Source organism: Lepisma saccharinum, chromosome 9, assembly GCF_977018435.1.
Source record: "Lepisma saccharinum chromosome 9, izLepSacc3.1, whole genome shotgun sequence".
Taxonomy (NCBI): domain Eukaryota; kingdom Metazoa; phylum Arthropoda; class Insecta; order Zygentoma; family Lepismatidae; genus Lepisma; species Lepisma saccharinum.
Genome location: NC_139237.1, coordinates 36,820,483 through 36,835,849, shown reverse-complemented (window position 1 = coordinate 36,835,849; position 15,367 = coordinate 36,820,483). Strand labels below are relative to the sequence as shown.

General features: G+C 36.7%; 1 protein-coding gene across 2 annotated transcripts in view; it reads left to right on the top strand.

The window, feature by feature from the left end:
- Positions 1–15,367, top strand: part of LOC145992008 (uncharacterized) — a 71,012-nt gene that overhangs the window by 42,936 nt on the left and 12,709 nt on the right. Inside the window, exon 4 of one of the 2 annotated variants that reach the window (XM_083128019.1) lies at positions 1,749–2,446. The exons of the other annotated variant lie outside the window; for it this stretch is intronic. Coding sequence (XP_082984145.1) covers positions 1,749–2,178 — 430 coding nt within the window. The 3' untranslated portion in view covers positions 2,179–2,446. Of the gene's footprint in view, positions 1–1,748; positions 2,447–15,367 lie in introns of those variants that run through there. 2 annotated transcript variants of the gene reach the window in all.

Here is a 15,367-nt window from a genome sequence, read left to right as displayed (position 1 = left end):
TTTCCAGTGAAAAGTGGATATTCTATGACCATCAAAAAATGAAACAAATTGTTGGTGATATGTAGGGCTAGGACTTTTATGACCCAAAAATCACCAAAATATGCAAAATAAAATATGCTGTTATGACCTAAAATTTTACAAAATATGCACTATAATTTGAAAAATATGCCCTTATAACTAGTGTGTTTCAAACATCAATATCTAATTTAAGCTGAAATATTTTCATATACATACTATTTTTAGTTCACTTTATGGGCCCTAATGAGTTGAAATGCACAATGAATACTTTCTGTAAATTTTCAATTAAAAATGAAAAAGATTTTGCTGCAGTCCAAAAATGAAAACAAAAAAACACCTTAGAGTGAACATGGGAGTAAGAATGAATCCACTTGGAAAATGACTATATTTCTTGAAAAAGCGAAAATATGATGAATATGACTAAAAATCCATCAAAATATGCTTTATCATGTAGAAATGGCCAAATATGCCAAAATATGCCCTTAAAAAGCACCTTAATTCAATTAGTTTCTTCACAATATGAATTTCTATATATTTAGGGAAGACATCACCCTTACCAAAAAAAATATGCTAAGTCATAAAAATCCTAGCCCTTGTGATAGGTAATAACATGTATGGTTTATGGTGCAATCTTTGATGCACCATGTGACAAAAATGAAATGCTAAAAGTATCTGCCTAATGTAATGTTAATTAATTGTAAATTAACACACTGTAAACATAATGTTTCCACCCTCTAACAGGGTCTTTGTCAGATAAAGATTCAGATTAGAAAAGAAAAAAGCATACAAAGAACACCCATACCCTGACTGGGAGTCAAACCAGGGAACTTCAGTGGTGAGATCCGATCGAAAGTCTACCACTCAACATGCTCAGCCAGCAAGTTAACCCACTGAACCTAACCTTCTTCCATAAGAATATAGTAGCAAGATTACACCCAGAGGCAATTTTTCATGTGCAGTCAGTGCTCCCAAGTGGAAATCCTTATGTACAGGGAAGTTGGCTCAACCGGTTAGGCTAGCTGTGGAGATACTCCTATGGTTTAAGGAGGTAACAATGAGATCATTACATAAATCTTCCTAGGTGGGGGATATCATCCCTCCACTTTGAGCACTGCATGAATTACTGTTTCTGTGACAGAGGCAGACTAGTTTTGCAATGATTTTTAACCTTTTACTTTAGTAAGAAGAGCAGACCTGCTAGTCTCCACGTATATTATCTCTGAAACATCTTTATTTTGGAGTAACAATTTTAGTAACTTTCATAACTAGTACCCAGAAATATTTTTGTGAGAAAATTGCTAACTTTCAGAGTTCATTAATTCTAATGTCGGATACTAAGCAAAACAATGCTCACTGCACTGATGGCTCATTTTGAAGTAGTGTCAACCGAAACTAATCTCAGATTCCAGAATTGTTTGGTAAATTATTTCTTTCTGTCAGGATATGACTTACATATTACAGATTTGATGCAACACTTTCATCACCAGCCCCCATGGCGGAGTGGTTAGCACATTGTGCTACGAATGCCAGGCATCCCGGGTTCAAATACTGGCCTGGGCATTGATGTTTGCGAGTGTCCATTCATCAATTTCATCATATCATCACTTGTCCCCATCTTTGCAAATTAGCCAAAAGTGAAGTAAAATAAAGCAAATTCTTCATCAAAGTATTATCTTGGCCTCAAACTTTGTAGTTGACCTTGAGATTTTTTTTTCTTTCCTATTTTTCAGAAACCTGGACAAAAATTACAGGCCAACGTTTGGAAACATGCAGTTAGTGTTGAGTGAAGATCGTCCATTTCGTTCAGACACAGCAGGACTAACTGATTCTAAAAGGAAACCAGGAGATGGTAATGCCATTATTACTTCGAAAGACTCAATATTGCCTAAGTGTAAGAACTCATTCCCATGTCCAGTGTGTAGGAAGGTGTTCCGCTGTAAGTCTCACTTAATTGAACATACCAGAGTACATACCAAAGAGAAACCATTTATATGTGGAACTTGTAACAAAGGGTTCTCATTGAAGGGAAATCTTCTTACTCACTTGAGAAGACACACTGGAGAGAAACCTTACATTTGCTCTGTTTGCAAGAAAGCATTTCCTCATAAATACTCTTTAGATTATCATGCCTGGAAGCATGTTCAGAAACCTCATGATTAGGGTGTGCAAGATGTGTTTATCTGAAGAGGAAAAGTTGACTACACATCTACCGTTCCACGGAGACAAAACACCTATCTTATGCAAAAACATTCTTAAGATTCTGTAAATACTAGTCTTTTGTTCTATTACATATATAATTTGTTATCATAATAAATGAGTTTATATTTGTAGGAACTAAACAATAGTGAATCTATATTTTCTTTGAAATAAATTTTAATTATTTTTTATGCATGCACAGCGTGTATTTCAGAAACATTTTAATATTCCTTGTTACGATCTGGCATTATACCCATGCCATCCAAACATGGAATAAGAACTTTGAGGGAACTAGTTCTAAATATCAGATCAGGAAGAAGAGGCTCAAATTCCTGTGGCCATGCTGCGCAATCTGATGTGTAACTAATGTGTGCTGTGCTCCCTTCCACGATTCCATCACAACTGAATGGTAAAGCAGGGGCTGCAAGGTGGTGGTATTAATGTATCACTTCTGATGCAACATCTAGCTATATGCAGTGTTAGAGTGAGCGTCAAATCTCCTGCATATGGCCTTGAATGGCAGAACAGCACCAGCGAATCACAGACGTGTGGTGTTGCCTAGTTTCGTGACAAGATGTTTCGCTCAACCACGCTGTCTCTTTTCCGTGTGAGATTTCGACATGGCACCGCTGCAATGCGCTGCTATTGGCTATCGCCATATGCAGGAGATTTGATGAGCACTCTAGTGTTGAAAGATCGCCTGATTCATAGCTGCACCCTCTAGTTTACTATTTTAAGATTCTTGTCTATGCAACAGAATTGGTTGTTCAATGTAAAAGTAGATGCAGGGTCTGGAATAATCTGTTAAATTAAGATACTAGAAATTTTAATAAGCGTTACTATTGTTACCGCACAAACACTAACCAATTCAGGATGTAGTGCCAATTGCTAAAATTCTTCATTTTTATCCTCATATTATTATCAGTATAAACAAGTGTGACTGCAATGAAAAATGCCAGACATGTATTAATACAGTTACTATAAAATAAAGGTAGGCACTGAAGTCTCTTTATGCAGAATTTACCGTGAATACCAAGACAAATTCCCTATTCACTTTTTAATACACGTTATTAACATCAAAGGCCCTTTTCTATTCACTTGTCTTTGTATTTTTATCATCCAACATTCATGTGTACATGCCTGACATGTTTCAACTATCACTCCCTTCACCCCCTATACCTCCAAAAATGACATGATCTTCTTTTTTAATGTCATGTATCCTTCCTGGGAGTAACACTGCCATTTCATTAAAACCCTATGCAATAGTATTGAAGTTACACCAAATGTACAAACAAAATGGCTTTGCAGGTTTACAATTTTTTAAGAGAAAGTGTTTATTCATGTATGAGCAGTTTTTTCTGTATGTCCTGAACTGCACACAAACTAATTTTGTGTAAAGTGTAGCATTGTGAAAGTATATTTAACTAAGTGTGAGGTTACCCTTTCATTTCTGTCAATTTTAATTGAAAGCATAGAGGGAAAATATATGTTCCATGTGATATTACAGTTTGCTCTTTATTTCTAAAGACATTAGCAAAAACTGATAATTTTAAACTTTGCAGTTAAATTGTTAGTTTGTAATACATAATGAAATGAACATTAATGCTTTATTATAAAGTTACTTTGTAATATTGTACACTTATAAAAATTAAAAATTGTATTGAAAACTTTGGCACTACTAAACACACGGCCATGAAAATAGGTGGCTGGGCAGAATTGCGCTGGTGCCACTGGTTTCCACACACTGTGGCAACATCAACCGGGCTGGGTTGTCTAGTTCGAGTGTCAGACTGACCTCGAACTGGGTCACTTTTGTGTCATCCCTGACCTTTTGAGCAATTACTGTCAGTTTGTATTACATGGATTACAAGGACCAACTTTACAATGAGATCCTTCATTCTCTCAAACCTTGTTCATGAAGTAAAAGCAGTTTGTTTTGGATGAAATAATTTTGTGACAGCAAATATATTATACATAGAAATAGTTATTGGTTGAGAAAGTAATATCCAGTATCAAACTAATACCAAAGTATGTTGAAAGTAAAGTATTTACTTGAAAATCTTATCTTGTAGCACTTTATATTTTGATAATAAACATTATTTTACATGATACAGTGTTTTCTTTTAAAATTCCAACATATCACTGAAATTCACAGGCAGATTTCAGCAACGTTATGTAGATTCTCTTCTAATTTACGAAGTAAGTGTGTGTGAATTGTTTTAAAAGTAGAGGAAAGTTCTTTTTCCATATTTAGGCATTTCTTTACATGTTACAACCTACTTGATGAAAGTTATTTCATGTTGGTATATTACAATAGAAAATAACATTGTGTTTTTAAAAATTATAAAAGTAAAGTAAAGTGCTCCCCTGTGCTTAGCACCACGCCATGAAGGTGCATAGAGGGTCTGGGGTGTACCCCCACACTTTCTTGATCTGGTCATGAGTGGGGCTGATCTGATCAGCATCACGCCCCTGACTGCCTTTCCCCCCAGGGTTTCCCCCAGGTACCCATGTCATTCGACGCTGGGTGGGTGCCGGAGCCGCTTCCAACGTTAGAAAAGTTCCCGAATTTGAACCGGCCGGGGATCGAACCCGGGACCTTTAGCATGGTAGTCAGACACATTACCGACTGAGCCACCATGGCCTTTAAAAATAATAACAAATTTAAATTATTATAAGCAACAGCATAATTCTGTAGATATATTTTTAATTAGGGACAAGACAGATTAATCAACTCTCTTCTGGTATAGGCTCATGAGTGTGTGTCAGTAAAATTATTGATATTAGTAATTTTACTGATCTGATATATATATCTACATATAGCTCTTAATCAGGGTGGCGACAGACCTGGAAAACCGGGAAAAGTCAGGGAATTTGAGGTGTCAAAAAAAGTCAGGGAAATGTCAGGGAATTTCGTCTTCATAGGCTTTTTTTCATTTTTTTATTATTATTATTTATTTAAATATATCGTTATGGAACTCTGCACGAGAACAGGAAATCTCGTTCGTATGTTTCGGCCTCAACTTTTAGGCCCCTTTTATGCGCAACACAACCACGGCGCCAGAAACCAGTGATGGCAGGAGGAGAGAGAGAGAGAGAGAGAGAGAGAGAGAGAGAGAAATTTTTCTCTCCCGGGTTTCTCGGCGGGAATTTTAAATTCGAACACTCTTTGGAGGAAAATTGTTATAACTCGGGCACTATAGAAGCAATCTACTTCCGATAACTTTTCTTTTGCAGCTAAAACACCAGCGCATGCAACCGTGTACAATTCAGAACACCGGACCGAGGAAGGTGGGCTTGGGGAGGGGACACGTCCCCCGAATTTCAATGGAAAAACATAAAAATCTGGAATTTGCCCCCTCTTCTCCCGCTATTTTGGGAAGAAGGCGCAAACTTTAGTATTCTTTTCAAAGAATGGACATTTCTCAAGAGAATGAAACATGTTTCATGTTCTTTGGTGCCATACAAGTTGAATAATAAGCCAAAATGTGAATATTTGTTTTACGAAAAATAGGAAAAATAGGTAATTTTCATTTTTGGAGGAAAATTGTTATAACTCTGGCACTATGGGAGCAATGTACTTCGAATAAGTTTTGTTTTGCAGCTATAACATCATAGCATGCAACCATGTACAATTCAGAACGCCGAACTGACGAAGGGGGTTTGGGGGGCGCGATCCCCGATTTCAATGAAAAAAAAACATTAAAATCTGGAGTTTGCCCCCTCTTCTCCCGCTATTTGGGAAGAAAGCGCGAAATTTAGTATTCTTTTCAAAGAATGGACTTTTCTCAATAGAATGAAACATGTTTCATGTTCTTGGGTACCATACAAGTTGAATAATAAGCCAAAATGTGATTATTATTTTTTTACGAAAAATAGGTAATTTGCATGTTTGGAGGAAAATTGTTATAACTCGGGCACTATGGGAGCAATCTACTTCCGATAAGTTTTGTTTTCAGCTAAAACATCATAGCATGCAACCGTGTACAATTCAGAACGCCGAACCGAGGAAGGGGGTTTGGGGGGCGCGACCCCCTAATTTCAATGAAAAAAACATAAAAATCTGGAGTTTGCCCCCTCTTCTCCCGCTATTTGGGAAGAAGGCGCGAACTTTAGTATTCTCTTCAAAGAATGGACGTTTACAAAGAGATTGAAACATGTTTCAAGTTCCTGGGTGCCATACAAGTTGAATAATTAGCCAAAATGTGATTATTTTTTTTTTTACGAAAAATAGGTAATTTGCATGTTTGGAGGATAATTGTTATAACTCGGGCACTATGGGAGCAATCTACTTCCGATAAGTTTTGTTTTCAGCTAAAACATCATAGCATGCAACCATGTACAATTCAGAACGCCGAACTGAGGAAGGGGGTTTGGGGGGCGCGATCCCCGATTTCAATGAAAAAAACACATTAAAATCTGGAGTTTGCCCCCTCTTCTCCCGCTATTTGGGAAGAAAGCGCGAAATTTAGTATTCTTTTCAAAGAATGGACATTTCTCAAGAGAATGAAACATGTTTCATGTTCTTGGGTACCGTACAAGTTGAATAATAAGCCAAAATGGTTTGTTTTTTTTTTTTTTTTTTTTTTTTTTTTTTTTTTTTTTTACGAAAAATAGGTAACTTGCATGTTTGGAGGAAAATTGTTATAACTCGGGCCCTATGGGAGCAATCTACTTCGGATAAGTTTTTTCTGCAGCTAAAACATCATAGCATGCAACCGTGTACAATTCAGAACGCCGAACCGATGAAGGGGGGTTTGGGGGCGCGACAACCGAATTTCAATGAAAAAAAAAAAAAACATAAAAATCTGGAGTTTGCCCCCTCTTCTCCCGCTATTTTGGGGAAAAGGTGCAAACCTTAGTATTCTCTTCAAAGAATGGACGTTTACAAAGAGATTGAAACATGTTTCAAGTTCCTGGGTGCCATACAAGTTGAATAATGAGCCAAAATTTGAAACTCTGTTCGGAAATGTGGCATGGATATGTTGCAGAGCGGGAAGGGGGGGAGGTTGTTCATTATTATGAATTTCCCAGGCTTGCTCCAGACCTGTGTCAGAGTTTCCACCCAAACATAAGAGTATGAAGTTCCAAAAAGCACATTCATTGCGTAATCAGCACCATGATACCAAATGGTATCATCGGGCCAGTACGACCTTACTCTGATGATACCATATGGTATCATCGGGGGAGTAAAGGTTAAGCCTCTAAATATTACGTGGAAAATGCATTGAATTATCATTTTTTCTTGTCCTCATGGGAGTAGTAAGGGGACTTGTCAACAGATGGAGGGGATAAGAGCGGGTGGCGCCGTCCGATAGTTGTCAGACGTCGTAGTAAGGCATTTTGTTGGGCAAACTGAAGGTTCCATTGATACATACTATTTTTGTCGAATATCGCCACCCGACAAAGTATCTCACTACAACATGCGACAGAAATTGCATGGACTGCAACATCCAACAAAAATCGCAAGCATAAACAAGAAGAGCTTTAGACTGCAAATATGCTGCTGGAATTTTATTACTCTTCTGGCTCACTTCATCTTATTTAATGTAGCAGTGCTTACGAAGGTTTTATTTCATCATCCTGACGTATTACTGGTTTCGCACAAGTTAACATACGTTTACAATGACATTGCACTATTCTTAGATATCAAGAAGAATTCAACCAAACGGGATATATATTGAATACTATCACGAAAAAGTGAAACATAAATCTGCATTGGTGAACGTTATAAAAATTGGCAAGTGTATGCTCCCAACCTCAAATTTACTGCAACACTAGTATTGCAATGAAATTAACGCCACTCTCTGTCCTGTCTGTTTAAACTCGTAAGAGATGGTCATTAATCTCTCACTGAGTGAAGTTAATGTTGAATATTATGAAATAAAATACTAATAATAAATACGTAAATATTTTAATATATTTACTCGAATCATTCAATCATAAAAGCAAATAACTTTCTTCAAGAAATGACTTTTCTCTGCCAGCACTTCTAAATTTTCACTTTCCATCTACTGATTTATACGAAGGTTGGCCAGAAAGTAATTTCCAATTAGTAGGGACATTGATCTTTCGCAAACGCCAAAACCATGAAAAATGGTAATTGCTGCGAAGTTACGTTTAGGAATGTGCAGTGATGTCTGAACACATTTTTCGCCCGTTCGAAATATCGAAATAATGCGAATTGTTGGCGTTTTTAACGATTTTTTTAAAGAAATGTTCTAAAACAACGAAATATTCCATGAAATCCAAAATTCTTGTCTTTTCTAGGCCATGTTTGTGTACATAGAACATGCAAGTTTTCCAACGTTTTACTCTAGAGTAAACTATAGAGTTATACGTACATGGAATAATTCCGACAGCCATATTAAATCATGTATTTCCCACGATTTTTTTAACTTCTATCAAAACCATTTGCATCACAGAGCAAAGTGGCAGGGTTCTAACAGGAGATCGAGTGCGTATCTACAGTCACACGGGAGCCACATCTTCGTATTTGTCCCACGAGATATGTTTTGAATTACCAAGCTAAGTGCGCATTATCGGCATTTGTCGCGCGAGTAATAATGGAGCTCAGTCGTTAGGGTGTCTGACTACTATGCAAGAGACCCGTGGTCGATCCCCGGCATCCACCCAGCATCATATGAAGCTGGTACCTTAAGGAAACTTTGAGGAATAAAGGTAGCCAGGAGCGTGGTGCTGATTACATCACCCCCACCTTCAGCCGTGATCAAGAAAGTGTGGGGCCCTAACTCCACATCCCTATACACCTTCATGGAAAAGTGCAGGGGAGCACTTTACTTTTACTTCCTCAAAAATCTGTTCCAACGTATCAAACTGTCACGAAAATACGTAGACCATGTGACCTACAATTTAAAATAATAGTTTAAAAGCACAATGGAGTATTAAGTTTCGGTATATTTGGCAGAAAAATATTCTAAAACAAAAACGCGAATTTTGGGAAACGTAACACTAACAAGTCAAAAACAGATAATGCCAATTTTTTGGTGGCATAATATATCGGTATCTGTCACGTGAGATTGATTGATTTTAATTTTTTGGGTGCGTCGCCACTTATGGTCATTATGCACCCTTCAGTATATACGGGGAAAATTCCATTATCTAAAATCCTTACCTTAAAATTTATAAAGGGGTATGGAAAATAGCTTTCCCAAAATAACTTTCAAGATATCAAACTCTCACGAAGAGGCGTAAGCCATGTGACTTACAATTTGAAACAGTAGTTTTAAAACACCATGAAGGTATAATTTGAGATATTTGCCAGAAAATGCGCTAAAATGAAAATGTGAATTTTGGGAAAAATAACACCGTATAGTAAAAAATAAAAGATAAGAAAATGCACCAATTTGAAAATAAAATAAAATATCAAGGTCCCTACCGATTAGGCATAAATAAAACATTAATATCAGTTGTAATTTATTGCATTAGTAACAGTGAGTCCTAACCTAATTTTCGGCATAATCACCACCGTTGTTCTGGCATTTGTCGTAGCATGGAACTAAATTTTTTATGCCCATGGTATATGTGTCTGACAGCAAAGACTGGAACTATCTCTACCGCAGTGTAGCTGTCAAATCCTTGCCCTGCCAGAAACCTCTTTAATTAAACAAAGAGATGAAAGTCGTACATTCAAGGCTAGGGCTGTACAGGGAGTGGTCCAAGTTCTCTCACCTGAAGTGATGCAAAGGGCCCGTGTGTACTCAGCTGTATGGGGTTGTGCACATTCGATTGGCCTTCTGTGAATTGTCTGCACCATCGTCTGACCATACTATCATTCACGACGTCCGGTCTGCACACCTCGCACGATTGCTGGTGGCTCTGTGCCAAATTCTGAGCGTGAAAAAATCTGATTACTACATGTAGGCTACATCGCAGTCGGTGGGAGACTGTATGAGAGCTGCAATCTTTAACCTAGAACTGTCCTAAAACGGCTGCATTGCAACTGTATCAGATTACAGCTACATGCCTCTTCTTCATGCCTGCATGTGTGTGTTTCTCTCCGACCACTAGTGCTGCGTATAGGCACCATTGGAGCTTTTTTCAGGATGCCCCTCGTATATGAACTTTCAGAAGCTTTTATTATTATAGTGTTCCTGTTTTAATGTGTGGTTAACTAAATCAGGTACCTATACAATGCAATTCTATAAATTCCTTGCGTTAAATTTCTAATACCTACATACCCTTTTCGTCAGCATTAATGGTATAACTGCATGTTGTCAGTTTCACAGTTCTTCATTTGGATATACTGTACTGAAGCAGAAATCCCATTGATAATGTAAGGAAATATGACACTTTATTTTGTTCGATTCAATTGTTTCACTTATATGCAAGAGTTAAGTTGTTTGCTTTACAGAGAAGAGAGAAGTAGCTTTATGCATTGAAAAATGAGTCCGCACTCATGGTTCTTGCAAGCAGAGGGTTCCAAACCTCAGAGGAAATATCAACATATAATACCGAGAATGTATAAGGAGACTGATAAATTACAAATTGTATTTCTTAATCAATCACTCTTCACTCTTATCTCATTTAGTCGTAACTATAAAAATAATCAAGTATTTTATTTTAAACTTACTGCGTATGACAAAATTCCGTAATTCTTCCCTAGCTTGTGAATTGTAAAAATTTTCCAAATTCACTATTTTGCAGTTTAAATTCAAATCATATAGAATAGAGAAATTAAGTCAATTTCATAGAAGATAATATTGGTACTTAACAAAGCCATACCTGGATCTGTATGAGTTTATTATTTCCATTTGCAAAAACATCGATTTAGTTTAGTTTGTAATTGTCAGGGAAAAATTTAAATTTTGTCCTGGAAAACCTGGAAAAGTCAGGGAATTTCATTTCTGCTTGTTTGTAGCCACCCTGTTAATTTTGTGCAAACTTCTGCCATTTTAATATTATTATGAAGATAATCCATTTCCTGTGTTTTTATAAAATAAAAATAAATTGGGAGCCTTTTTTTTAAAAAAATGTAAAAACCATTACAGTCACCTCATTACTATAAACATTAAGTAAGTAATAGGGCTGAGCGGATACCACTTTGAACCGATACCAAAACTTGTATAATTCCAATTTAAATAAATATATTTTGTGTGCGTGTGTGTGTGTAATTATTAATATTACATTTTATACTTATGCATTTTTGACGAGGGGCTATGAATAAATTAAACCACCAAACGATGCTCTGTTGCGAGGATGCATCTCAACTTTACAGTCTTTTTTAGATCAATGACAATCGATCAGGTGTTCTATTAGAGAAATATTAAGAGAAGCTAAGAGCGAGATAATTGTGTCATCATCATCCCTCTTTCCCCCCAATGTTGAAAAATTATATCATGCCTCTTTAATCTCCTTTAAAACTAAGGGATCACTCTTCCCAAACTAACATTAAATCATCTGTAAACACAAGAATAATTGGCGATTTACCAGCCCCGATCACTGCATTTAAAACTAACAGTAAAGCTGTGATGTAAAACCAGTCTCGTCTTTTATTTTTCTTTAACAAAGAGAAAAGAAATTTGTAAACAAAATGTAAGGAGAGAATGAAAACTTTCCAGTCTCTTGCTTCTATATCAGGCGATTGACATCAGTGCAGTGATATTCTGACGTGACTTTGCTTTCGGCATATATACTTTCGGCAAATTATTTAAAAAAAAAAAAATGCATAGTTCTATACCTTGGTGTGGAAGAAAATCCAAAGCCATCACTACACTTTCCAGAAAGTAACTGCCATCACCTATCGTTCAAAGGAAATTATTTCCTTTCTGCATTCTCTGTGTCGAAACACGCCTGCTGAAAACAAGTTATCCAGGTCGGTACAAACAAAAGTCAAAATTGGAAAGGAAAAGGAGATTAGCCCAGGTAATTTGAATTTCCAGGAAATGCTATCTATGTACTATGTCTGAGACACGTCCACCACTTCCATGGGCAATTACCTTTTTTGACTGGGAAGTCTCTAGAGAGACAGATGTCCGCAAACACCAAAGAAAGTGGATGGATTTTCCACAGGTGCTTCGTTAGCTTTCTGAACCTCATTTTGATTATTGTTACACGAAACTGCATCTGTACGAACAAAGTGTGGTAAACTTAGAAGAGAACTAAACAGAAGCAGTCAACTCCTATGGGGATAATTTCACGTTATGCTTGATTTGTAGGGACTTAACTGTGAGTTTGATCTTCGTATGTATCTTTGTCAAGAACTTGCTGTTCACGGAAACTTGAGTACAGGTTCATTTAACAAATGCACAACTATTTTTTTTTTAAGTTGGAAAAGGTGAACAAGCCTTTGAAAAAGAACAAATTTTGATTTTGGCCACGCTTCTAGCTACTTAAAAGCAATGGCATCGGCTAGTATTGGTGCAAAAATATCAACCGATAACGATACCCCTGGTATCAGCTGATATCAATGCATTGGTATCAGTATCGGCTAAGTCCTAGTAAGGAGGTTAATAAAACTTTTATGACCTTTATGCAACCATAATAGTTTTACATCTTATTAGTGGAATATTGATTATCTGCATCAGTAAATATAATTTTGTGAAAGTATAAGTTACATCCCTGGATTTCCTTTTGTTATCACAGGGGCAGATATATACACACTAAAAAATGCATATGCATGAAAATATGCATTTAATACAGGAAAATTATGCACTTAAAAAGGTGTCCTAAAAATTGTGTATTATGTTCTATACATTCTTTATGACTGCACACTTCCCAGAGAGCATGCCATTGCCCACATAAGTAATTGTATTTTTAAGAATAAAGACTGTTTAGAAAGTAGAAAGTGATCACTAGTTGCTGGGCGTTATTTTAGGCTTTTTGTCCCAAAAACAGTTTAATCATGCATTAGTTATTAACAATGAAACAACATTCAAAATACCCTCCATTACATGCAAAATTTGTAGTAATAATAATAATAATAATAAAGTTGCAAAGTTACGTCCAACAACTGGTCTTACACAGTCAATAAATTATGATTTCATAGTGTTTAGAAAGCCCCGAAATTCTGGCCCAAGCCTACAAAAAAAAGCCTTTTTTTTTTTCAACCTTGACTGTGGATGCCAATGTGGATAAATGATTTTGTTCTGATTTCCAAAAGAATCACCAGATATTCGGAATATGAACTACTATATCTCTGTGTCAGAAAAAGACTCTTAAACTTTCAAATAAATACCTTTAATTTAATACTTAAACACTCAAGAGTAGATTTGACATTAAATAATTGTTACATCAGTGCACTGCACTACGCTCTTGCCTTCTATTGTTGAAATAATTTTCTCTTCAGTCCTTCCTTATTACAAATTTCTATCTATCTTCCATCCACAGCAAGCTTGGAGTGGATGTATACAGATGCACATGGCCCGACAGAAATTCCGATGGTGGCTGTTCCAAAGCATAAGGATACAGAGTGTTTGACAAAGAAAAGCCATTTACCTAAGGGAATGGGGGGAGGCCTTATTTCACTTACCTTATCTAAAAATAAGCTGATGTCAGAATTATGGAATAAAGTCAGAACTGAGCCACATTCACATATTTACATTTACTTTGTTCTTACAGTGGATGAGGAATAGGATGCTCCAGTGCAGTATTTTAAATATTTCCAGGTCTGTGGGGGATTTTCCAGTAAATTCCTATAAGCATCCCCCAAGGTATGAACAGTTACAACTAGAAGAGGATATTCATATTCTCTTCTCCCAATAAGTACCAATGAGGCATAGGCACTCATGCAGCTTTATGAACATAACATATCAAAAGCTAACCAACAAATAATGCCACCCTGCTGCTGTCACTGCCACCTGGAACATTCATTTCTTTTTTATGCCAGTGATTGGTGGGAGGGTGGTTTTCTTGATCTTTGCAGCAACTGTAGTTTACTGGATGTCCTTCCCCAACTATGGTGAAAAAGTTACTCTTGAAACGAAAGAGAATGAAATGAAATGGAAGAGGCACACTTGAAATAAATGATTACATTAAATTATTTCCAATATGTGCAAGGAATATCCACTAACGTCTCAAATATTCATTTACATGCACTATAAAACTTTGCCAAAGTGTTCCAAATCAAGTGAAATGAATTATTCTGTTGAAAGCATATGAATTTTTCCAAGGGGGTAAAAGAAACATTCAAATATGCAAAAATCCACCTCTTACTTATTGCAAAGATCGGAGATGCCAGTTCTTACAATTATCATTACCCCACTTTAAAATTAACTTCTAATATTGAAAATAATGATAAATGAAGGGTCGGTGAAGAGGAAAAAGAGGCAAATCATTTTTTTGTTGTAAGCGAGGTAGTGGTGTCATTTCCTGCCTTGTTGATCCTGTACTCGACTTTACAACATGCTTTTCTTAGTTTCATTCATTTGAAACTTCCATTTATAGAATCATATGTTTTTTGTTCATTTTCATTTACATGTCCAGTAACATTTTGCAACAACAGCACATATCATTCACAAAAATACAATCCACTCACTACTGCATTCACATGCAACCTCTAAATAAATTCCACGCACCAAGACCACTCGACACGATCTAGACTAGAACTGGTTCTTGTCATTTTGGTAATTTTTAGATGCACCCATACACCATTCCCACTCAGCCAACAATTTTCTACGCCCCACTGTATCTCTAGTTTGAAGGTCAACGACCTCTTTTTCAACTCCTCTGCAAGCGTTCAATGATGTTCTTGTCCCTGCCATATGATACACTTTCCCCTTGCCTGTGATAATTTGGCTTCAAAATTTCTCATTCCTGGGAAAGTTACATGCTGGGAAAAATTGGTTTGCAACATTGATCGGGGCCCTGTCAAGCTTGCCCATCATCCCCGTTGAGTTGCCCGCCAGCGCTGGGCCAGCCGTCTCGCGAATTCAAAGAAAGTGGGCAATGTTTCCAACTCCTCTAAGAAATCAGGTTCATCTTCTTATTGAAATGAACAATTTTATGCACATTTTCTGATAGATATTTTTATCTGTATTTTATTCACTGAGTCTGGGTTTCGCTGATAGCCTAGATAGCCCTGAATAAATGCCTCTGAGCCCTGCAAAATTTTCACTTTACATCTACTGATCGATATGAGGGGTGCCCAGAAAGTATTTTCCTATTAGTAGGAACCTGATTTTTCACAAACCCG